Source organism: Aplysia californica, unplaced genomic scaffold (genome assembly GCF_000002075.1).
Source record: "Aplysia californica isolate F4 #8 unplaced genomic scaffold, AplCal3.0 scaffold00210, whole genome shotgun sequence".
Classification (NCBI taxonomy): domain Eukaryota; kingdom Metazoa; phylum Mollusca; class Gastropoda; order Aplysiida; family Aplysiidae; genus Aplysia; species Aplysia californica.
In genome coordinates, this window is record NW_004797480.1 from 1050567 (window position 1) to 1074267 (window position 23701).

The following is a 23701-nucleotide window of genomic DNA, read 5'->3' on the forward strand; positions in this document are numbered from 1 at the left end:
ACAGGAGAAGCCAACTTGAAAGGTGGGACCCGTATGCAATGCTTCATACAAATTGAAATGTTCGGTACGTTTTGACGAGTGCAACAGGCAATCGTTATTTGACTAATTCTGGTCCTTCGGGGACAGACAAGAGCAGAAACATTACGTGCTAAGATATGCTGAGCAGTTTCCCGAGCACGCTTGACATTACGATCACATTTTTCTTTGCTCCTGATTTGTTGCTTACCTGTCCCGGGGGTTTTATGCACCCCGCATAATGTAACAAAATTTGATCATTTTTTGCATCATTTCTGATTATTTTCCTTTATCATTCTTGGTTAAAAATTAACAGAATCGCATAATTTCATATTTTTGGGCTCAGTTTGCATAATTTCATAATTTTTGTTGTTGCGTAAAACTGCGGGGACAGGCTTACGAGTATCCCATCTTTTCGGAAACGAAACTTGGGTTGCCCCTTGCCTGTACCTGCAAGTGTAAGCTTCGGGTCCTGGAACTCGGATGGGATTAACCTTTGGCTGCGTCGTAATGTGTCAAGCTTGGAAGGAAGGTGCCTGCCTCACCAAGGAACTGTAGTTGCTCATCTACTGTGACCGACAAGCTTGGAACATAGTGCTTCTGTAGGGCCGTGTGTTGGTAGTTGTTACCTTGTCAGTGCTGATGACCCGTAAAACATGTACTGTACTCTAAGGTATCCGATAAGTGCCCCCCTCACCGTTTATTAATTTTGAGTTTTTTTGCGCCGGTCCTTATTGAATAAGTCATTCCACACTCCCCGTTTATTATTTTCCAGCTTGCCACGACCGACGATCATGTGAAACATTATATCTAGAATCTTTAACACGATGTCCGACCGCTTGCTAGTACAGTGGAAAAGTGATATAACGGGGATGGTGGGACCAGAGAAAAAAATCCTGTTGTCATTATATATCAGATCCCGGTTAAATTAGAAATACAAGGGAAGTAAACATTTATGGACTAATCCATCTGTATTTATTCATGGGTAGTTTCCCTTGCCACAAGTACCATGGGGTGGGGTGGGGTGGGGGCAGTGGCGTCGCGTGAGTTGCAGACAAGGTGGTGTATAATTGGAAAGTGAGCAAATGGGCAATAGGCTTTGTAGATATATCTACTATTAAGATTTCTAGAGAAAGTCAATTAGAATCTGCAGGATATTCCGTAATCTACATCTATCGATATTTGCAACTGTCTCTAGATGAAACCGCATATTAAAAGCTGCAATAAAGTGAAACAATACTAACAACTCATTATGCTCAGAATCAGAGAAGATTTAAAGATTTCTAATTAATTCGTGCAGCTCTAGGACTTGCTGCACAATAGAGGGAGACAACAGTTTCGATACCCATTCTTCACTGTGTTACCGTAGACTACTAGTGTTGTAGATAGGCTCGCGGAAACTTGGATCAAATTTTTAGCTTGCTCCAAATTGGGGCTGCGAAGAGCAGTTTCAAGCACCTTTCTTCTTGTGCGGGAAGAACGTAGCCTAGATTTCTCTAGAGTGACATAAATAACTTTGGTGCAAAGATTTTGCTTGCTCCTAGCAAACGCTATCGCAAGCGGTGCGACGAGCATAAACAATCCTCGCCGTCTGTCTCTTCACTGGCGCAGCCAGCGGGTGACGGATAGCAAAGATGTGCATTTTAGTGGGCTAGGCCTAATGTAGATCTAGAGCACTGACTGGTTTAGAACTATTAGAAAAAGGGGGGGGGGCAGGGTTAGGTGGAGCGCTTGCACCAATTGCAATTGCACCAATGGCGCCCCGCCACTGGGTGGGGGCAAGGAGATTAAAAGTTCTAAGCTCCTTGTGTGGGGTACAACCCAGCGCGCGATTTAGCCTAGAACCCTTTCATTTCCGAGCTATCAACATCGCTAGCGCTAGAGAAAGAAACCTGAATCGATTTTTGATCATGTGTAAGAGGTCATGTTGAACAAAATGGTCGTCAGGGGAGATAACAAAAAGAAATGAACAGAACACCAAACTCATAGATTAGGCCTGCTTTATTATTTCCCTTGAATTTATTACTGGATCCCTTGCCTTATAAATATTATACATTGTACTACCGGTACTACTAAGTTATAACTTGTATTATACCTGTCCCCGCGGTTTTAAGCACCCCGCATAAGCAAAATTTGATCTTTTTTTGGGGCATAATTTCTTATTATTTTCCTTTATCATTCTTTGTTAAAACTGTCCCCGTGGTTTTATGCACCCCGCATAATTTGATCATTTTTTGCATAATTTCTATTATTTTCCTTTATCATTCTATGTTAAAATTAACAGAATCGCATAATTTCACATTTTTGGGCTCATTTTGCCTAATTTCCGAATTTTTCTTGCATAAAACTAAAACGACGGGGACAGTTAATATTAACAGAATCGAATAATTTCACATTTTTGGGCTCAGTTTGCGTATTTTCAGAATTTTTGGGGCATAAAACCGCGGGGACAGCTATACAGTAGAGCTGTAGGCATACCCCGGCAGCAAACCCACTCGTGCTCGCAAGCCCGTAGTTCAAGTCACAAGCCTCGAATCACTAGGTCAAATCATCAAATCAAATCACCAGCATGTTACACCTCATTCTAGTCCAATTTTGAAGCTTCAGATCCTGTTAGTCCTACATTACATTCTCTGCTCTGTCGAGTCGTGAGGAAGGCTCCCTCTTTCCCGCTCCATAATAATAATAGAGTCGTCTTTCTTTACATTTTGTCACCCTGAGTTTGCATGAAGTCTCACTATGGTGGTGTCATAGTAAGTAGCTGTTAGTATTATCCGTGGTGTCATAGTAAGTAGCTGTTAGTATTATCCCCTAAACTACTGGGCCAAGACGAGTAGGCAAAGGCAAAAATAAACTGACAAATGTTGCTGGTTTGGAGGTTGTGCTTTTGTATATTTGCATATCTGCATTTTCAATCTCTTCTTAATATTTGTGCACTTAATTAATTAAGTGGATCGAGTTGTAGGCCTAATATACTAATAGCCTAGAATGTATCCTGTTCAGCATTATAATAAATTTTTATAAGTCACTTGGATTCAGAGGTTTTCATTGTTAGGCCTCTACCTCACGAGTTTGTACCGGGACAGACCCATCTGGAGATTGAAACCTTTGAATTAGAGCGTAATGTACCGCACCTACTGGGACTGGGACAGGAAATTCTTGTCGATTTGAGTCCCGAGCAGTTGTGAATTGTACAAAATCGGTGGGACAGGACTATCCCAGTCCCGGGGTAAATATATCGTCTGTGATTATAGAGAAATAATAGCCACTGACAGCATTAGGACAAAACTGCCCCAGACTTGGTGGCACCTGATGTCAAGATCCTGGAGCTTGCGCGTTGTGACATATAATCACTTTAAAATTTGCCTTCACGAAGGATTAAACTTGGGGCACAAATTTTTAAAAATAATTTATCACATATCAAAACTGAATTCATTTCGGAATCAGCGTCTCAAAGTAAGGGAAAATGGCTCGCTGGGAATCTGATTTGATGCAATACAATGTAAATTTTAGCAAATAATTATATTTTTAAATTAATTAATTGTCAAGGGTGAAGTTGTGTATCAAGGTCACGCGGTGCATTGCACATCAGCAGGAAAGTCAAAGTAGAGACCTCTGGTCAAAGCTTCTACACACAACACGGTGCTGTAGGCCCTTATGGTGGTGTTTTCCATCTCGATTCTCAACTTTATTGTCAGCAGCAGTCGCTCAGTTGTTTCTAAACATTCTATTCTCATCAAAATTGATGTTGATCTAAATTGGATAGAAAACTCGCTTTATTTGTGCAGTGGAAAGTAAACCATGTTGGTACAACAAGGCTTATGTCGGCTATTGCAATCGAGACATAATAGACGAGATGCAAAATGCAATCTAAATCTAGGCCTAGTTCCGGCCGAATGGTGAAACACACACGCATACAAAAAGTATAATTTAACTTCGTAATCGAGAATTAAATTGCGTTTCTCGTGTGATTTTTGCTCAGTTTGGGTCTCTGATCACGAAAATCGTATTACAGTAGTCTCCGCCTAAGATCCCGGTGCTCGGGAGAAAGGAAATGCGGGATCTTAGGCGAACCGGGATCTTAACCGACGAACCCAGGGAAGAATCTATGGTGACCCATGCTAAGGCTCACAATAGGTACAATGGTCTCCCTCTACTCTTAAATGAACTGACATGACCGCTTGGTGGGTTTATGACGTATGGCGAGCAAAGAGAGGTTAACCTTGGTGAACTATCACAGTGCACAGTGGGATGAGGCGTGCCGTTTTCACTTTTAATCCTATGAGTCTCAAGATCTACGCGTATCCAGTTGCCCCTCCCCCTTACCTGTCGAAAATTTATAGCTTTCCATCTCTGACCGAGCCCCCCCCCCCCCAACCGCCTTTGTCGTTACACGCCATTACGTTGTGAACACACCAATTAAAATTCAGTCTGTCTCGCAAATTCGGGAGTAGAGACAACTTCTGCAATGGTCGGGGAAGCGTTCACACTTCAATGTGATCCCGCCTGGAGCGAACTTGTAGGCCCTACCCACCCAACGAGTGATGTAAGTTTAGGGGGAGAGCTCAGGTGTGAGTGCGATGCGTGGGGAAAACAAAGGTGTCGGTCAGTTCACACCCCGGTCTGGGGCAAACATTGTACTGCTTCATCGAGTTTTACAACGTGTATGTGATCACATTCACGATAGTGGCTGATCTTTGACGCGACGGACGATCTCAACTTTTCACTCTTGTTTGATCGGCTGTTCGGCCCGGGTTTTTGTTCCGCAAATTATGATCTGAAATGCGGGATCTTAGCTGAATGTAGACCTTCAGAGTGAATCAGAGCGGGATCTTAGAGGTGACTTTTGTATAGTAAAAATTTTGTTTTCTTTAAACAGCGGGATCTTTAGCGAACCGGGACCGTAAGCGGTGGGATCTTAGGCGGAGACTACTGTATTTCTTTTTTATTTGGGCAATATTTAATTAAGGAAGTTTTTTTTGGGTGAAATGCATTTTTAACTCCACCTTGAGTAACAAAGAAGCCACCTATTGCACCAGATCAGTCCTGTCCTAGTGCGATATAGATCTGTTTTGACACGCAAAAAATCAAAGGTGGGACAGGAGGACAGTCCTATCCGAGTCCGAGACAAGAATATCGCAGTGCCGTACATGTAGTACCTTAGTTTTTTTAACCGCATCTTTTGATCCAGAATGATAAGTACCACGGTTTGTGGGTTGACCTGCCAGAAGACTCACCGTCCTCGGGCAAGTGGAGTCATCACAACACAATGAAACCACTGTACCCATGGGGGGAGGGGCCTTATATAATACGTTTACCTCCAAACAGTTTAGCCCTCCCCAGTCCAACCTTGTACGGAAGACAGTTGACTGATAGAAGAGAACTACACCAAAGCATCCGCCAACCACCCACCAAGTATTTTGGAGCCCAACTAAACAAACAACGAACAAAACAACTCTGCTTTTAGTCACGAATCATTTACAGGTTTGAAGTTTATTTATCCTCACAATTATCTGAAGCGGACTTCAACATAGAACACATTTCATACTATTCAGGCACACACTTTTATCCTCTTGCACTCATTCAGAGAAGCCCTAGCTCATTTCTGTAAATTTAAGGACATGGATGACAAAGGAAAAACAGGATAGCAGAAACAAAAAGAAAAGAAACATGACTAAAAGAAGAGAAGAAAACAACACATGGGGCCCTCTTTCATGGAAATTTTTACGAATACAATCAATGTACTCAGATCATGTTCAAATTCAAAGGCAAAGACCTCAGTACATTGCATGGAATTGCAACATAAGATTTTTTCAAATTCAACATCCTGTAAATTATGAGACAGCAAGACCATGATTAGACAGTCAGTCTTTCGGCACTTGCCTCTCTCACTTCACAAACCAATCTAAAAATATTCAAAGACATAATCTTCAGTTCTAATCTCACTCATATTCAGATTTTGAGGCAGGCCGACCTAGGATTGTCTAGGCCAGTAACAGAAGTACATAACACATACATTACTGAACAAGCTAAGATAAAAAACAAAACAAACCCAAACATATATAAACGAAAAAACATGGAAAGAAAAACAGAAGGCATTATTTAATAACAACGAATACAAGGCAAAAGGAATACTCTGCTTATGCAGGCATCTTTGAACATTTTCCCCCCAAGCTCATTTTCTCCAATTTGAAAGCATCACACATCACACATTACTGTAAATACCTATATCCGCAAGAAAGTTAAAACTGAATTTCAACCATCGACATGAGAAACAACTGATCAGTTCTGTTCAAGACGAAACACGCAGGAGGCATTGACAAATAATCATGAGGAAAAAAGTACACATGTAGACAGGACAGAGCATGAAGCTAACACAGCCAGGCTACTAGTTTCATCCAATGCCTCTAAGTAGACACAGCAAGCCCGCTAAGTAATGCAACATGTTTTGTCTTTACAGACAAGACAAAGTTGTCTCACATTTTGCATGATCTTATCTCTTCAAAAAATCAAAAAATTTTCCTTGGCTAAAGATATCCTGTTGAATACTACCGGTATTTGAAAGTTTGGTACAAATTGCTCAGTTTGTTAATAATGAAAAAGTACTCAAAAACATTTAAAGAATGAGTAACATAAAATATGGGTTAGACAACAGCTAAACATATGGACATGCATGAAAATGGGAGAAACTCTAGCCTGGACTTGGCATTACTTTTGCCATGTTCTCATCTTTCCGATTCAATGTGGTAAATCTAAAACAAAGCATAGTTATCTTGCCAACACAGAATGGAAATCTCCAAAATATGATGAACATGAGCTCCAATTGCTACTCATCACATACACACAGAAGAATCCCTGGCAAAGTGAAGTAGCAAGTTGTTCAAACTTACCACCAACATCAAAACCCCAATCATTGGTGATGGTGCTAAAGAGGAAAGTAAGACGCATTATATCATGTGACATCAAAAGCATTTTTGCTCTTGTTGCATAGCTTGCACAAGCAAAATGTGCAAACTGTTACACTCTAGCTTAATTTTTTTCTCATTAACCCCTTGACTGCGCTGTAAACGCACTTCATACGTCCCAATAATCTACCACCCAGTGCACAGAAACGTATTCATCTTATACAGCCATTAAACCTTGTGTTTCGTTTCAATGATATTTCAGATTCTATTCAGTTTTGAACAAAGAGAAGGACATCCCTTGAAGGAAAGCTTATCATTTTAGCTATGAGGCCATATTGATTATTGGACAGGAATCTCGGGTTCTAACCGAAAACAAAGTGAAATGCGTCATTTTTTTAAACATACATAGTGTTGGAGCTGACACATAGACTCGGAACGCTTGTTCAGTCCCATCATTTTATACTTGTTTTTATTGTTATGTCTTGCTCCACCAGAGTCTTGTCTGTGGATAAAACCATCTCTCTATTTTTCTGTCTATAGATATATATACAATTTGACGGGTGGCCTGAGATTTGTTTTGTCTTTCTCACACACACCATACAAGACGGTGCCAACGTGTAGAATCGGAGAGCTTGTCCAGTCTAAGTGCTTTCAAGTTGTTTACATCATTATGGCTCGTTCTCTGCAGGTCTTGTTAAAGGATAAATTCATCTCATCATTTATCTTTCTATTGGATAAGTTTTACCAATCTGTATCTTATAATAGAAGGTGAACAACCCTTGATTCAAGATTGTGACAAGTGACATCTTGCACACAGTAGAATTTTCCTTAGCATGCGGGGTGCACATACGGTAAGCAGTCAAGGGGTTTTTCAAAAAGTTATAATATAACCAAACAGACCAGAAGTAGAATAACTGTAGCGCAATGAAATATTGACAAATGAATGCTTGGTAGACTACTGTACCAGCATTTACAAGAGTTTCTCCTCATCTTAAACTATGCTATTTTCCTTTTATTAATGTGTTCACAAGAGCATTTTTTTTTTGTAACCTTGAGAAAAGCAGGGTGGAAGGAGTTGGGAGAGGGGAAAAGGGTGAGGGAGGGGGCAGGGGCGACAAGGTTAACATCACTGGGCGAAGCGCTGTGTCCAGCCACGAGCTGTTTCATTGTACTTGCCAACGTCTGTTTTATAGATGCGAGCAATCTCTGGTACTAAAGGGTCATCCGGATTGGGATCTGTTAACAGCGAACAGATTGACAAGAGAACCTTTGAAATAGTGAGAGCTGGAGACCACTGGCCACGTAAAATGTCCAAACAGATGCTGCCATTGCTGTTTATGTTAGGATGATATATCTTTGTAGAGAAAGAGACTTTAGGTGGCTTGAATGGATAGTCTGTAGGGAAATGTATGGTGAGGTTGAAACATCCACCAGCATATGGGCTATCCTCTGGACCTATAATAGTCGCTTGCCAATGGAATATGTCCTCTCCCACAGGTCCCGCTGAGCAGTTAGTAGGAGGGTCTTTATGAAGGTCCATTAACTCCTGTGGAAAATCAAAAGTAGAAGTGTGTGTTAAGAAAAGTAAGATTAATCTTTCAGTCTGACCAAAAATAAATAAATGGCGAATATCTACTCTATGACCTTGTGAGAGAGACAAAGGTAGGGAGGGAGAGGGAGAGTGAGAGCTAGAGGGAGGGAGAGAGAAAGCTAGAGGGAGGGAGAGAGAGAGAAAGCATGTGTGTGCGTGCGTGCATGCATGCCTGTGTGTGTGTGTATGTGTGGTGTTTCTCCAGCTAAAATATATTGACATAATACTTATACTAGCAATTGTGTTTATTGCCATTTTCCCCCCAAAAGTTGCCATTCATTTTCAAGAAATTCTTGTGCTCTGTTTTAAGCATCCAGAATATCATTTGTAGCCACAGAGAGTGTAAAAACGTGAAAAATAAAGGTTTCACAACAGAATAAAATCAAAATTAGAACAGCATATATATATACACAACCACAAAAATTAGCAAATAAGGACGTGTGCCAACCCATCCATAGACTGGCCGTTTTAACCCTAAACGCGAATAATTCAAGAAAAAATACAGAATATAACATGTAAATTATGGAATCACACAAGGGGCCTGCCAGTGTCAGTATTCGGTTTTGGTCGAGACACGCTCTAACATAACACATTTTTTTTTAAAAGGTAGGAAGAACATTACGCTATATATACACAAAAACTAGAAAAACCACAAATAGAACAATGATGAGAAGAAAAAAATTAACACACCAACAAATTAAAACACAACAAAGAGGGAAACATTGAAGAGAAACAGGAATATAAATTGTATATAAAGTAGCCTACTTATATTCTTCATATGAAAATTACAAATTAACGTGGTGCCAACAAGTGAGAAAGAGATGAAGTGAAGCGGAAAGTGAAAATAAACTTTCTTTCTAAAAGTAAAGAGCTTCGGTTTCTTTTTTTTTTTTATCTCCAAAAAAGTTATTCCCCGTTTTCGTTGTTGTTGCTTTTAAATTATTTTTTCTTCCCAGCGGTGGTTTTTCATCGGAAAAAGGAAAAAAAATTCGCGGCCCAAAAAATGCCAAGCAGCCACGACAAATGCAGATGCTAGATAATACTAATACAGGTGCATCCCACCTAAAAAAAGATGATGACAAAAATGAAAGCATTGACAGCTTCAACCAATTTTACCAAGCACATTAATACAGTGGAGTCAACTTTTAACGAGAAGTCTGTTATAAAGACACTATTCTAAAAGCCTAGAGCCCTTTCTTTCTGATAGCAAACGCTGAGCTGTCAGCATTGCTAGCACTAGAGAAAGAAACCCGATTCGATTTTTGATCAAGTTAGACCTAGGTCATGTTGAACAAAATCATCATCAGGGGAGATAACAGTGTAATGAAATAGTCTGTCCGCTAATTACCATTACCACCACTCCACAAGAAAGGGAAAAAAATCCTACCCCTCACCAAAGAAGAAAAACATACCACCACAGGGTTCACACTCACCGGGGGGTCTAAATTTTCTGCAGGTTTTATAACCATTTTCAGTGTGATTATTTTTTAAAGGTGACAGAGCGAAGAAGTAGAAATGCAAGATATAAATCGTACCATGGCCATGAACTGCCACTTTCCCTGACGTGTTAGTGCTAGGGGTTATAGTAGGATAAGTGTAACATAAACAAAGGTGGGAAGGGGGTTACTTTATTGGTAATTGGCTTGACTGTTGCAAAAAATAAAAAAGAAAGTGACAGGACCGTTACAAGCCTTTGACTTTGATCTTAATTATTCAAGAAACCTCACTACACAATATCCCCCTTTCCCTGTTTTTACATTTTTTTCTTCTCTTAATTCTCTCATTTGCCTGGGCACACAGCTGCAAGAATTTTTTTACACCTTGTCACACACTGATGTTGGCCTTTCTCTTAGTGAAATGTTTTTCAAAGGGCAAAGTGTTACTGAGCGACTATTAAGACTCACTGCACAGAAGTTGTTAACTTTAGCTGCACCATAAGAAGTTAACATTAGCTGCACGTTGAGATCTGGCGCTACCGCAGGCACCGGGAAGGTGGGGATGGGTTGGGAGAGCCAAACGGCAAAATAATTTTTTAAAAACAGGAATCAAAGGTGGGATATTAACATTTTTGAAAGATTAAAATCTTTTAAAAGGGTTAGTAAACCTTAATGACTCCACAAAATTCATAATTAATTGCAGCCCTTTGATTTCCCAGTTTTCTGTGCTGCGTATTTTCGTTTTCATCCATTTTCATGAAACGGAGATCTGAAAATGAAATTCCGCGCTTTCCCCCGTTGAGTGGAAACCCAGCCCCCAACATGGCTGACCTTACGACATCTCCCTTAAAACAATACACATTAAACATTTCCTAAGAAAAGAAAAACATAGTAGGTACTGCAGCAACTTACTTTTGAGATTCTCTTCATAGCCATTTTGGATGTGACTGTGAAATCTCTACTCCTCGACCTGTGAAAGAAAAATGAAACGTTAAACCATTAACCTTCGTGGTAAGTAGAAATCAAAGCCATTATAATCGTTTTCTTTAATTAAAAAAATAAGAGCCATTCAAGGTAGATAAATCTATCTGTTCCAATTCTAACGCACCCAAGGTAAACTTTCAAGCAGTTTACTCCCTTCTGTCACCTGAACATACATTAAAAGGAATAAAGAGCAGGGGAAAACAGCTTTCATTGCAATGTGAATGTTGAGAGTGATAATTTTTTAAATTTTGAACAAGAAGCCTCCCAACATAAAACTTCACATATGTACATGTATACATCTAGTATCTTAATAAACATAAATACAAATCAGCAACTTCACTTTCATCTGACTGTGGTTAAAACAAAGCAAAATGAAACTACCCTGTTTAATCTTCTTCGATCTTAGGCTATGGGTAAAAAAATTAGATGACCAACAGGTTCTAAAAGCCCATTAATAAAGGTCACTGCAAACTAAGGTTCCGACAAGTTTTCTATGAAGCAGGCCCATGAAAATAATAGGGGATTTACAGTTTAGTATCCACCTAAAACATTAAAAAGTTGACATTTTCCTCAACATCACACATTAATGTATTATGTTTAAGAAACACGATTCAAGTGAAGGTGTGAGTGATTTTCGAGACTCGCGTGGAGACAGACGTCTAGACAGTTAGGGGAATGAATTTAGCTAATAAACACTAAAGTGTGGGGGCACAACAGTGTCACTGTCTCAAAATGAACAATTTGCAGCCAAGATTACTGTAAGCCATTTATTTTAGTGATCCTGTGTATGCATCCAAAGAGTCGTTTTTCATAAAGGGCCCAAAGAGAAAAACTTTTATTATCGGATCAAAATTTTAAAAAATATTTTGGTTTGGTCACTAGTCTGCAGAACCATGATGCATAATGTTTTATGGGTATAATACAGGTAAATTAATACATGAGCTAGAATTTTTTTAATGCCAACAGGCGAAAGTTAACAAGCTAAAACACAATCTTTTTTTTATGTATGTGCAGGCATGTATGCTCTTGTACCTGCGCGTGTTGGTGAAACTCATACTAGACATCGGTATGGGTTTTTCTGCCTAGACATAGGAGGGGAAACAAATGGTCGCTTTCAAGGACAAGTGGGCTAACCCAGATTTCAGGGGTTTCCAGAAATCTTGACCTACACCAAAAGTGGGCATTGCCCTACCCTACCTGTAGGAGAAGTTTTGATTTCATTGGTGTGTATATTTGTTTGGTTATAGAGAAAACTCTCCTGGACTTTCAAAGAAACTGAAAACAGGGCAAAAACTTTACCTTCGATGTTCTCAAAACAGCATTTTTCAGGATAGCCCACTTGTGCTTAAAAGCGACCATACAGTAGGCCATGGCTATAACAGGACTGCCTAGACTGAAGAGATATCCCTGTTATAGCTTTATCCTTTTACCAACAGGTATCAAGTATAATACACAGTGACTTATGATTAATGAATGGTTGTTTTTTTTCATAAAGACTACCCACTTCCAGTTTTATTAATTACTCCAATAAAAAATAATAGTCTTCTCGCTACGTTTTCTTCCTTTTTTCTAGTACCGATATCTTAGTCTCATGGAGGTTGACTAGTCATGATTTAAGATGCATAGGTAATAAAAGCCAACCCAGTGCATTTACATAACATACATCCATGTTCTACAGAGCCCCCAGCACATTCTGTGAGCTTTACAACAATAATTTTATATTTGAAACCGATAGTGATCATGGTTGGGAAAAGGAGTACACGTGACATAGATCTATGGTAGATTTAGTGGCCAGTGTTCACTTTTTATTATTGGTACAGTTTGACACATGAAATAAACAACCACCTTAGGCCTAATAAGGTTTGTGCAAATCCAATTCACAGATGTTGGCTATTGTTTTGCCTCATGTTTGCTTTTTCCTGAATTTGTGTTCATTTGCTTCAAAATTCCGTCGATGGTTGGACCACTGTTATAAGTTATAACCAAGAGTGTCTGTCCGATGCTTGCTATCAACTCTTTAAACCCTGGGTTATTTCCACCGTTTCCCAGAGTTTTTCTACAGTCACCTAAACCTGGCGCACTATGTCTCATAGTCTCATTATAACCCAAAAAGCTAGCCTCCCAACTTCTAAATAAGGCAGAAACAAAGGCTTAGTCATTTCTAAAAGAAACTTGTTTTGGGAACAGTTCCGAAAAACAAGCAAAAACTAGCACTAAATAAAACAAAACAGTTGTCACTAATATGTCCGCTGGACGCCGATGGGGTTCTAAGAGCTTTTTACTACATGAATTATGCTTGAGAGAGAACAGACTCTGGGATTTATGAGCCTGCTATAGCCGGAATCCTGTTAAAACCATGACTGTTATAGGAGGAGCCCATTGTAGATGATTTAATTAGAACCACGTAGTATAGATTTAAATACAGTGGAGTCTGCCTAAAGTGAACACGCATTATTTGAACAATTGGTTAAAGCGAACTATATTCTGTGGTCCCTGATTGAAACACTTTTTGTTTAACCCTATCCATATGCCCTGGGGTCATTTTGTACCCCTGGAGTTGTATTCTTCACATTTTAGAAAACTTCTAGAACGAAGATCTCTTTGAAACTTTCAGTATTTCTCAAAAATTTATTTTGAAAGACTGCTATACAAAGCGTATGAATCAGATTAATCAGTAAATTTCCTCTTTGGGAGAGGTGGCACAGAGTTCCACATGCCGTACGGATACGATAGTAAAACACCACGTACAGATAGGGTTTTTAAGTTTTTTTAAAAAGTGGACCAAATTAACTGGTTTCATATGTTAATCAGATAAAGTGAACGCCCAAAATGAGTGAAAGCGAAGAGCGGACCAACTGCATACTGTGAAAATAGAATTCTTTGTCTCAGACATTGGCTGCTCGGCGTTGACTACGACAATCAGAAAGAATGAACTCTAGTCTAAGCTTGCCCGCTGTGTTGTCCCCCCACCCCACCCCACCCCAACCCTAGACCCACCACTGGGTGTAGCTACTGTTTTAAAGCCTCCACCCTATCAAAATGGTTAAACTGAACCTCGGACAAAGTGAACACTTTCTTCTGGTCATGGAAAACATCTAATTTCCTTTCATATTACAACTCATTCTCAAAATAAAACAACTTGATAAAAATTCTGGTGGGCCTTTACAATTATAAATTTGAACAAATTACAACATCTTGACATCTTCGTCCATGGAGAATACATACAGTCAAGCACTAAGAATTTTTATGAAGGAAACACTATAATATAGCAAATATAGCAATGCCCACCGAGCGCGTTTTGTTCTGCCGATTTTTGGCCCCCGCAGCGGGGGTGTTTCACGGGACGCACTAACGCAAAGGTTGTTGTCTTCAACTCGCTCTCACGCCGCTTCTCGTGAATGGATATGAATGAAACTTGGCAGCCAATCAGAAAAGAGGTCAATCTAGTAGTATGCAGTTTGACAACATTGTACCCATCCTAGAAGCAGTCGAAAACGTTTGCGAAAGTGGTTGATGTGGTGCGCTTTGAAGATTTTTCGGAGCTGTGATTTGTAAAACTGACTGATACGTTGTACACCATTTTTCTTTATTCCCTTAAAATTTCAAGCTTCTGTGTTTAGCGGTTTTTGCGTAATCTTTAAAAATGTGGGAGTAACTAAGGGAAAAAGCGGCATTGCCATTTGCGAACGACCTGCGGCTGGGAAATTTCCACTGAGTGACGTCATCAGCCATCGGTCGCCTTGGGCGCTACAAACGAGGCCCCGCTTATGTGAACCGGAAAGGGGGGGAAGGATACATGAAAACTAAACGGGGGCCCTGATAACTTGCGTTTGTGTTGCATTTTAGTCACAATACAATAGATGTAGTCATTTTTATTTGCTTGATTGCATGACAGAAGAATAGAAATAGAAAAGCAAACATCTTGAGAACTAGTATGGCATTGTGTTTGCGTTATGAAAGCCTCTTCCCCCCTCTTGGGAAATCACACACTTGGACTCGTCCTGTGCGCTCTGTTTGGAAAAGTGAGGCATTAAGACTGTTATTAAAGAGTATGGTACTTATTTAGTCAAGTCTGGGAAGATAGTCCCGTTTATACATTGTTATCGTTCACGCGCGCATGCATGCGTGTGTGTGTTTGTGCGCGCGCGTGAGAGAGAAAGAGAGAGAGAGAGAGAGAGAGAGAGAGAGAGAGAGAGAGAGAGAGAGAGAGAGAGGGAGAGAGAGAGAGAGAGAGAGAGAGAGAGAGAGAGAGAGAGAGAGAGAGAGAGAGAGAGAGAGAGAGAGAGAGAGAGAGAGAGAGAGAGAGAGAGAGAGAGAAGGGGGGGGAGGTCTAAATATGTTACATTTATTGTTATGAGTTGTAGCCTACACATGCGAAATATTCCCATGACTTGTAAACTATATTATCTGAACGCAACTTAATCTACCACACAATAGGACACTGTCCAACAATGGATATACACAGAGACGATCTTATTTTCTATAACAAAGTATGTATGCTTTTACTAGTAGAGAACTGGATTTATTAGACTAATAAATCCAGCTCTCTATTTACATTTTTGTGACAAATTGATCCAGAGCATTGCTTGGCAAGGAGGAACCTTTTATGTTGCCAAGTTTCATTCAAATATCAGGACTTTGGGAGAACATATGACTGATAATCTTTGTAAATCTGTAAAGAACGCCACTTTTTTACCTGTTAATGTCTTTACAACTCAAAAAGTATGACAGATATTAAAAATCTGACTGCATGACTAGATTCTGCATTAAAAAATGTACTAGACTGCCAAGTTTCATTTACATATTCCAAGAAATAGGCGAACTATGACAAATATATTGTCTCAAAACGCACCGAAAACCGCCACATGTTTACCTATAAACGTCTTCATAACTCAAAAAATAGGATAGCTATGAATAATCTGAAAGGACTAGATTCTGCACTAGAAAATGTACTGGGTTGCCAAGTTTCTTTTAAATACTCTTAGAAATGAGCGAGTTATGACGAATATTGTCTCAAAACTCACCAAAGAACGTCCCATATTTTGGGTTTTTTTCATTATATATATAAAAGTGTACCAGAAATTAATTGATTAAAAAATCCGTAACTTTTTTGTTTATTGATGGATTTCAAAAATTCAAAAAAGTTCCATGCTTGGTGAAGATAAAGCTACAAAATGCACCTATTTGCAAACATTTTCTGGCAAAAAAAGGTTTTTCGTGGTCATTGCTATATAATATCAGTTCAATCATTAAAATCAACCGTCTTCCTATTATCTACAAAAACAACAATGCAAAAAGTATAACAAGCGAGTGCATAAAACGCTTTTACCAACAAAAAAAAAATAAAAAAAGACCTACATACAAATTCAGCTATTTAATGGTTGTTAAATCATACCAAATTCATTCCTAAGAACAGTACATCAAAACAAATATGTTCAAAAATTTAAAACACAAGGCGAGTAAGTTACCTCAAGTCTTTTTGCCTACCGGTATTACTTTCAGTGCAAACTTCAGTCATTTTAATGAGGAAGTAAAGCTTCTAGAAGAACGATCTGAGATATGAAGCCAGCTGAATGACTTAAGCCTTTATCTGAAGAGAACCTGACTAACAAAATAATAAGCATCTAAATATAGCAACCATGACAATGATATATATATATATATTTTTATATATATATTATATTATATATATTCTAACCTGTTCAGCTGGCAACTTGCTGAAATCCACATGATGGGATTACCCGAAAACTAAACTTACCAGCAGTTTATTTGTCAGCAGTATTTATTTAGCAAACCCATAAAAATAGATCATTACTGAACAAGAATTTTTAATAGGTGAATAATGGTTTCCAGGAATTGATCTTGGTTCATTGCAAAGAAAAATAAGCAAAGCCACATAGTGGGGGCTATTCACCCTGCAAGCGACTTCATTGAATCCGACCTTGTTCATCTGACGAAGTCTCAAAAGTTGTTTAAATAGTGCATATTTTTATCTCATCATCAAAGCAGCGAATATGCTACAATAATGCGCAAATTTCTGTGTATTGTCAAGTACTTTGAATGAAGATACAGCCCTAGAAAGCATAATTTCTTGTTCCAACGGCTCAATGTAGTGAAATTACAAAATTATGTGGAAAACACAAAGAAATGAAAGCGGTCAAAACGTGACATTATATAGATGGTAACTTTAATGAAGTGAAACTTCATGCAGGAAAGGAAAATGTTAAAACATCTCATGGCCTGAAAAGGGGAGCCCTGGAAGAGGAAAATTTCAGGGCAGAATCTTAACTCTTATTTCTTATTAAAGTCTTTCTATACTAAAAACTTTATTAACCCTGGTCCTAATTTCGGAATGGAAGTGACTATCCTCACCCGCGGTGAGAATAAAAATACGATCGAACTCTCACCCCGCGTGAGACTTGTCACTGTTGGCTATTCTCACCTGGAGTGAAACAAGACCTGTTTTTCCTAATTTCGGAATACATTCTATAGCAATGCTAAAGCGGGCCACGAAGAGCTAGACATAATTTCCTCTTGCTGACGCGATTTTCGTGGACCACGAACGGACGGGGGTTCCCTATTCTAAATGAAGTTTCCCACGTTGTCCCTCGTGGGATCTCGATGAAATTCGGTGACCAATCAGAAAAAGGGTTACTCTTTCGTTTGCCGTTTGAACGAAGTCGATCGGAGCACTAGAAGTGTGTAAAGCGTCAAGGTTTCCCCGGAACTTACGATGTTTCGAAAACGGCTTGGGAGTTCGGAAATCGTTCAAACACAGGTAAGTTAAGCCACCTTTTTTCTTTATCATATCTTAATTTCATTGATTTGCAAAAAATAAACAGTCCGGACAATCGTTCTGAAATTTAGTACCCATGCAACGAAAGCCGTTCTCTCTGCGCGCCATGGTGATCTCGTTTTTATTGGGTGACCGACATATGCAGATGAACAGCGCGTGATCGCTGGCGGCAATTTCTATAGGTGTGGATGATCAAATGGATAAAAGCAAAGAAAAAATTACGTTATAGCACAAAAGTAAGCTAATTTGATCGTCTACAAAGATGCTACGGCTATTTCACTTTTCGAATAGAGCCGAACTACGCGGGTCGCCATTTTGTTTTGCCTGGAAGTTCTCGCAAGATCTACTCCTCCCCTCTTCTCTCTTTCTCTGAATACTGTTCGGTGTGGACGATCAAATTGACCAAAACAAAGTTAAATAATGATGTTAAAACACAAAAGTAAATTAATTTGGTCGTCTACAAAGATGCTACGGCTATTTAACTCTTCGAAACGAGCTAAACTACACGGGTCGCCATTTTGTTTTGCCAGGAAGTTCTCGTGCTACTCCTCTCTCTCTCCACTGCCCACAGATAAAATTGTACGCTTTTAGGCTCACAGCAGTAATGGAACGTTTGTTCACGGCACAGAATTCTACAATTTTTCTGTTATCACAGTGTAGAATTCTGTACTTCAGGGTGAGCGCAAAATTGGTTGGCCTAGATCTAGGCTAACGGTGAACGCACACCAGGTGAGAATAGCTGAAAGACTCACCTGCGCTATTCTCACCCGGGGTGAGAATAGAGGTGGCCTTTCTGAATACACTGTCTATCGGTGTGGATGATCAAAGTGAAAAAAAGCAAAGAAAAAATGACATTGGTTATAGCACAAAAGTTTGCTAATTTGATTGTCTACAAAGACGCTATGGCTATTTCACTTTTCGAATCGAGCCAAACTAAGCGGGTCGCCATTTTGTTTTGCCCGGAAATTCTCGCAAGATCTACTCCTCCCCTCTCTCTCTGAATACTGTCTATCAGTGTGGACGATCAAATTGACCAAAACAAAGTTAAAAAATGATGCTAAACACAAAAGTAAATTAATTTGGTCGTCTACAAAGATGCTACAGCTATTTAACTTTTCAAATCGAGCCGAACTACGCGGGTCGCCATTTTGTTTTGCCCGGAAGTTCTCGCGCTACTCCTCTTTCTCTCTCCACTGCTGACAAACAAAATTGCACGCTTTTAGGCTAAAAGAGTAGTAGCACAAGAACGCTGGAACGTTCGTTCACGGCACAGAATTCTTAAATTCTGTAAGAGTAGAATTCTGTGGTTCAGGGTGAACGGCGAATACACACTGGGTGAGAATAGCCAAAAGGCTCGCCTGCGCTATTCTCACCCGGGGTGAGAATTGAGGTGGCCAAACCAAAACCTATAGAGCCATTGCCAAAACGTGGGGAAAAATACACACATCTCACATTAATGTGCATAAAATGTGATTCCATGCATTAGTATTTATTCCTCTAAAACTTATACACAATGTCAAATATAGGATGTAGAACCTGCATTAGCAGTTTCAGACCCCACGTCAGCTTTACAATCTTGAGTTCGTAAATTTTGTGCCAAAAATTTTTTTTTTTTTTAGTGAACCCTGGTCTCATTTTGAGCACACCAATGCAAACTTCCAAGAATGTCCAAAATTTAGTATTTTTGGGTGTTTTTTTGTTACTTGTGCTTTGATCCTATGCTATTTGTCATCGAGAAAGGTTAACTTGCTCAAGAAATCGGCTTATTTGTTTGCAAATAAACGAACAATTCGGATCACTTGTGCGTCAGTCGTGTCGTCACGGACTAGGTGTTTCAGAAAACACCATTATTTTTCAGTAGAATCACTGTAGCTGGTAAAATCTTTTTGCTTTTCGTTGTTTATTCAATACTTCAAAAGCCGCGATGCGCGAAAGGAACATCGGGTTCCTAGATCTACGATTTCGGTCGGCTGTTTAACATTCGCCGTGATTGTCGTCAACTTGCGACGTGCCGGAAGTCTGAATTTTAGAGACTTTGGTTTTGAACGGGTCATCGAAAGTGCCCGGATACAATTGTTTTCTTGAGTGACTTCCCCTTACCCGCTTCCCCATAACAAAGGAAGCAACGGGAGAAACAGAAAAACAAAAGTAGTCATTGCCTTCTTTCAAAAGTAAAGAGGTTCGGTTTCTTTCATTTTTTCTTTGACATTTTTTCTCCGATTTGGGGACCAAAAAATGCCAAAAAATTGAGCCACGATTGATTGGTCACGGCCGCGACAAACGCAGATATCGATGCTAGTTCTATGTGTCGTTATCAATAACCCTCCGTGTAGATCTAGACTAGACAGCACACGAGTGAACACAACACATTAAGTTTAAGAGCAGCACCCTTCATAGAGGCAACACGTCATATCTGTAGCGAAAAACTGTTTGGAACTGTAGCGTTTCTTTATAAATATTTACTGCGGACATTTTTTGGACCGATTGAACCATATTGTATACATACGAACAATCTTTGGTAGGCCTATACTATTTATAGATCTATATAATATCGGAAATTTGCGGAAAGGATGTGATTTCAGAGTGTTCGGAGAAATAGTGCCCAGCTTTATTTTTCCGAACGTTCGGAGAAATAGTGCCGGCCTTTTCCGGACCCGAGTCCGAATATATAACATTTTTTCATGTTCGGACTCGAGTCCGAATAAGAAATTTTAAAAATTTGGACTCGAGTCCGAATATGAAAAAATGTTATTCGGACTCGAGTCCGAATAACGACAGCCTAAATATTTACTGAGGACATTTTTGGGACCGATTGAACCATATTGTATGCGAACAATCTTTGGTAGGCCTATGCCTATACTATAATTATAGATCTAGATCTAGATCTAGATCTAGATCTAGATCTATATAATATCCGAAATTTGCGGGAAAGGATGTAATTTCAGAGTGTTCGGAGAAATAGTGCCCAGCTTTATTTTCCTGAACGTTCGGAGAAATAGTGCCCAGCTTTATTTTCCCGAAAGTTCGGAGAAATAGTGCCTGCCTAATAACAAACTGAAGTTGGAATATGACAGGGTAAACATGCCAGAGTTCAAGACTCTAGACAAGCTAGGAGGCATCATTTTAAAGGGAGTGTATACAGACCCGGTAACCGGGAACAAAGTCACAAAGTGTATACAGACCCGGTAGGGGAACTCTTTTGTGATTTCGGAAAGTTTCAGCGCCCTCTTGGCTCAGGGTAGACCTAGATCTAGGTTCTTCTGTATCTATGGCCTAGGCTAGATCTAGACAGACAGATATAAATTATTGGTCTAGTTTCGAGACTAGCCTAGATCTAGATCTAAATGAAGATTGCGGATATCTTTCCGATGAACGATCGTTTTTCCTCCGTTTTGGAGTTGGAGGAATCACAATTTGAAGAGAAGAACAATGTCATAATTTCTCTCGAGCATTCATCCTCTCTATTTCTCTCTCTCTCTCTCTTTCTGTCGCTCGCATTCTCTTTTTCTTTGTTTGTCTGTCTTTCTTTCTCCCCACATATTTCCCACTATATTTTTCTCTCGTTCCGTCCTGCCAACTGGGGCTCCTCATACATTTTGCTAGCACTTCCCCCTGCTCTCTCTCTCTCTCACAAACACACACACACACTACCGGATCTGGGCGCAGAAACTCTCCGGAATCACAAAAGAGTTCCCTTACCGGGTCTGTATACTTCGTGACTTTGTTCCCGGTTACCGGGTCTGTATACACTTCGCATTTTAAAACATGACCACAGTACAGAGCTATCAACAATGTCATAATGACTAGGCAGGCCTTGACCAAGCAATGAGCGATGCCCAGTGACAAATTTACTCATGATTTATAAGCCATGATGACTTGATCTAATGCTAATGTCTAGCCTTGATTCACCAAGAGAAAGATCTAGATTAGATCTAGCCTCTAGGCCTATATAGAAGACTAGATCTAGATTCTATACTTAGATTTCTAGGCCTGATTCAGACTCAGATCTCTAGAATTCTAATCTAATCTTCCTAAGTCCTAAGTTCAAAACTGAAATGTAGCACACCCCTAAATCTGAGTCTGAAGTCCTAGAATCTAGATTTAGATTCTAAACATTCCATAACAGATTCTAGAGTCTAATTCTCTAGATCTAGATATCCGTCAAGTCGCGTACAGACAATAAGAAGACTGTAATCACATTATACACGCACCGTGGTATTTTTGGGTCAAATGGTACGCGTCCTCAGATTATATGAACATTCCAGATTGTTTCAATTAAATCACCAGTGAACATTTTCAAACATTTCCTTTTCCATCTTCTCGTCTTGTGATCCGCACGTACCAAAATGGCTGCAGCAGGGTTAACTCGAAGTCTGTCCGGCAAAGTTGCTCTCATTACAGGTTGTATGGTATATAATTATATGTAATACTTACCCCTTCTAATAGATAGTGTATGCGTTGCAGCGAAAGTTCTTGGGGTGTTGAAAAATCGCCTGGACTTTCTTGGAAGATAAGATAATACAATAAATGGCCGACCAACCAGAACAGGAAATCGTCTCGTTTTCGCAAATGAGCTATTAATAGGTATACTTCAAGTTCCGGTTTTACCTCATAATTTTATCGTAGTAGTTCCCCCTCATTGGCTTGTTTATCATCAGGAGGAGAGTAAGGGTGGGCCGACTCCGAGAACTTCCGAACTTTCGACTCCGAACATTTTTGGGCGCGAATTCGTCGACTTCGACTCCGAATTCGAATTCAGGTCAAGATAGCAGCCAATCAAATTTGAGGAGAGGCAAGGTCAATTCGGTGGGATTCGTGTCAAGTCAAGTCGTTCTCCCTACATCCGTCGAGTCGAACACGCTGTAGAGAATCCCGACTCCACGGACCAGTGTAGACAAAGGGGGCGGGGAGGGGGGAGGGGGAAGGAGCAGGGAAGAGGTCACAGAGGTCGGGATTGAGGCAGGCAATGTTTTCATTGACATCAGGGGAGGGCACCAGTTTGTTTTGAAAGTTATTTGCCCCTCGTTGACAGTACAGCCGCATTCATGTGCGAGGATAATGGATGCAAACAGGTCATAATAAAAATCAAAGCATAAAATCCCGCAGTCTCGAACTCTAAAGTCAGACCATGCAAATCAAAGCAACAGTCAGCAAGACAGAAGTCTATAAAAAATAACAGTAATAGATCTAGATCTAGATTTATATCATAATCAACATTTATTATGACAAGATAAACATACAAGGTTGAAAACAAACATGGAGTAATGCAAAAGAGACGAGAAATGTGACAATGTAAATGTAAGTGCCAGACAGGTCGTAAGAAAATACATGTAGATAGTACAATGAAGAGAAGAAAAGTAGTGAAATGTGTGTGTGATCGTAGTGAAAGCCAAAGAAAGAAGGAGGCTGGGATAATCACGGGATTTGAATTTGACGTGAAGATGGCTTTCAATTGTGATTGGTGCAATCAGAGACGCAATGCTCGTCCGTCACCGTAGTGCGTAAATTTGACCTTGGCCTCTTAGGGCATAACCACCAGCAGAAGGGATTTGTAACTGCTAGCGAATCAGCGCGTTCTAAAAGCTCATGTGACTTTCATTGAGTCGATGGAATCGTGGGACGGTCCAATTCGAACTCGCTGCTTCCTTCTGAACACAGCGAGGGGAAAATAGAAATAAGACATCGTGTTTTATGATACTTTTCAAACTTATGCATTTTTATTCATTCAAATCTAACTTTTGAGCGTTCAAAAATGTTTCTTGGGTGCAGTTTTGCGTAAAATTATTCACAGTTTTTAACAAATTAAATATGTTTTCGCTCCTCGTGATCTATTTTCCCCTTGGCTGCCCTAGTTCGGGAATTCGTGTTCGGACTCGTCCTCCTGCCCAATGTTCGATCTCCGACTCAGACCCCACGAATTCGCCGAATTCCGAATCTCGACTTGACTTCGCCCATGCTTAGAGGAGAGTTTGTT

General features: G+C 39.8%; 2 protein-coding genes across 4 annotated transcripts in view; one reads left to right on the forward strand and one right to left on the reverse strand.

The window, feature by feature from the left end:
* Positions 1 to 5476: 5476 nt before the first annotated feature.
* On the reverse strand, positions 5477 to 22302 carry LOC101854503 (ubiquitin-conjugating enzyme E2-17 kDa). Of its 2 annotated transcripts, none has more exons than XM_005099361.3 (3): positions 22162 to 22302; positions 10860 to 10917; positions 5477 to 8466 (listed from the first exon to the last, which is right to left on the reverse strand). In XM_005099361.3, exons 2-3 carry the CDS (start codon positions 10881 to 10883, stop codon positions 8047 to 8049), a joined length of 444 nt encoding a protein of 147 aa, XP_005099418.1. In that variant the 5' UTR covers positions 10884 to 10917; positions 22162 to 22302; the 3' UTR covers positions 5477 to 8046. The 2 variants fall into 2 exon arrangements, with proteins under 2 accessions (XP_005099418.1, XP_005099417.1); XM_005099360.3 differs by lacking the exon at positions 22162 to 22302 and adding an exon at positions 16400 to 16464.
* LOC101854087 (3-oxoacyl-[acyl-carrier-protein] reductase FabG) overlaps positions 22027 to 23701 on the forward strand; it is a 35989-nt gene continuing 34314 nt past the window's right edge. The window contains exon 1 of one of the 2 annotated variants that reach the window (XM_005099359.3): positions 22027 to 22128. In XM_005099359.3, coding sequence (XP_005099416.1) covers positions 22074 to 22128 — 55 coding nt within the window. In that variant the 5' untranslated portion in view covers positions 22027 to 22073. The remainder of the gene's footprint in view (positions 22129 to 23701) is intronic. The other variant, XM_005099358.3, reaches the window with a different exon arrangement.

What these genes read in the sequence shown, in the direction of transcription:
- LOC101854503 (XM_005099360.3), bottom strand. Translation starts at nt 16,449, where the DNA reads ATGACTGAAGTTTGCACTGAAAGTAATACCGGTAGGCAAAAAGACTTG. An exon ending in GGTAGGCAAAAAGACTTGAG is followed by an intron (nt 10,918 to 16,399) that starts GTAACTTACTCG and finishes TTTCTTTCACAG; the next exon opens with GTCGAGGAGTAGAGATTTCA. An exon ending in CTATGAAGAGAATCTCAAAA is followed by an intron (nt 8,467 to 10,859) that starts GTAAGTTGCTGC and finishes GATTTTCCACAG; the next exon opens with GAGTTAATGGACCTTCATAA.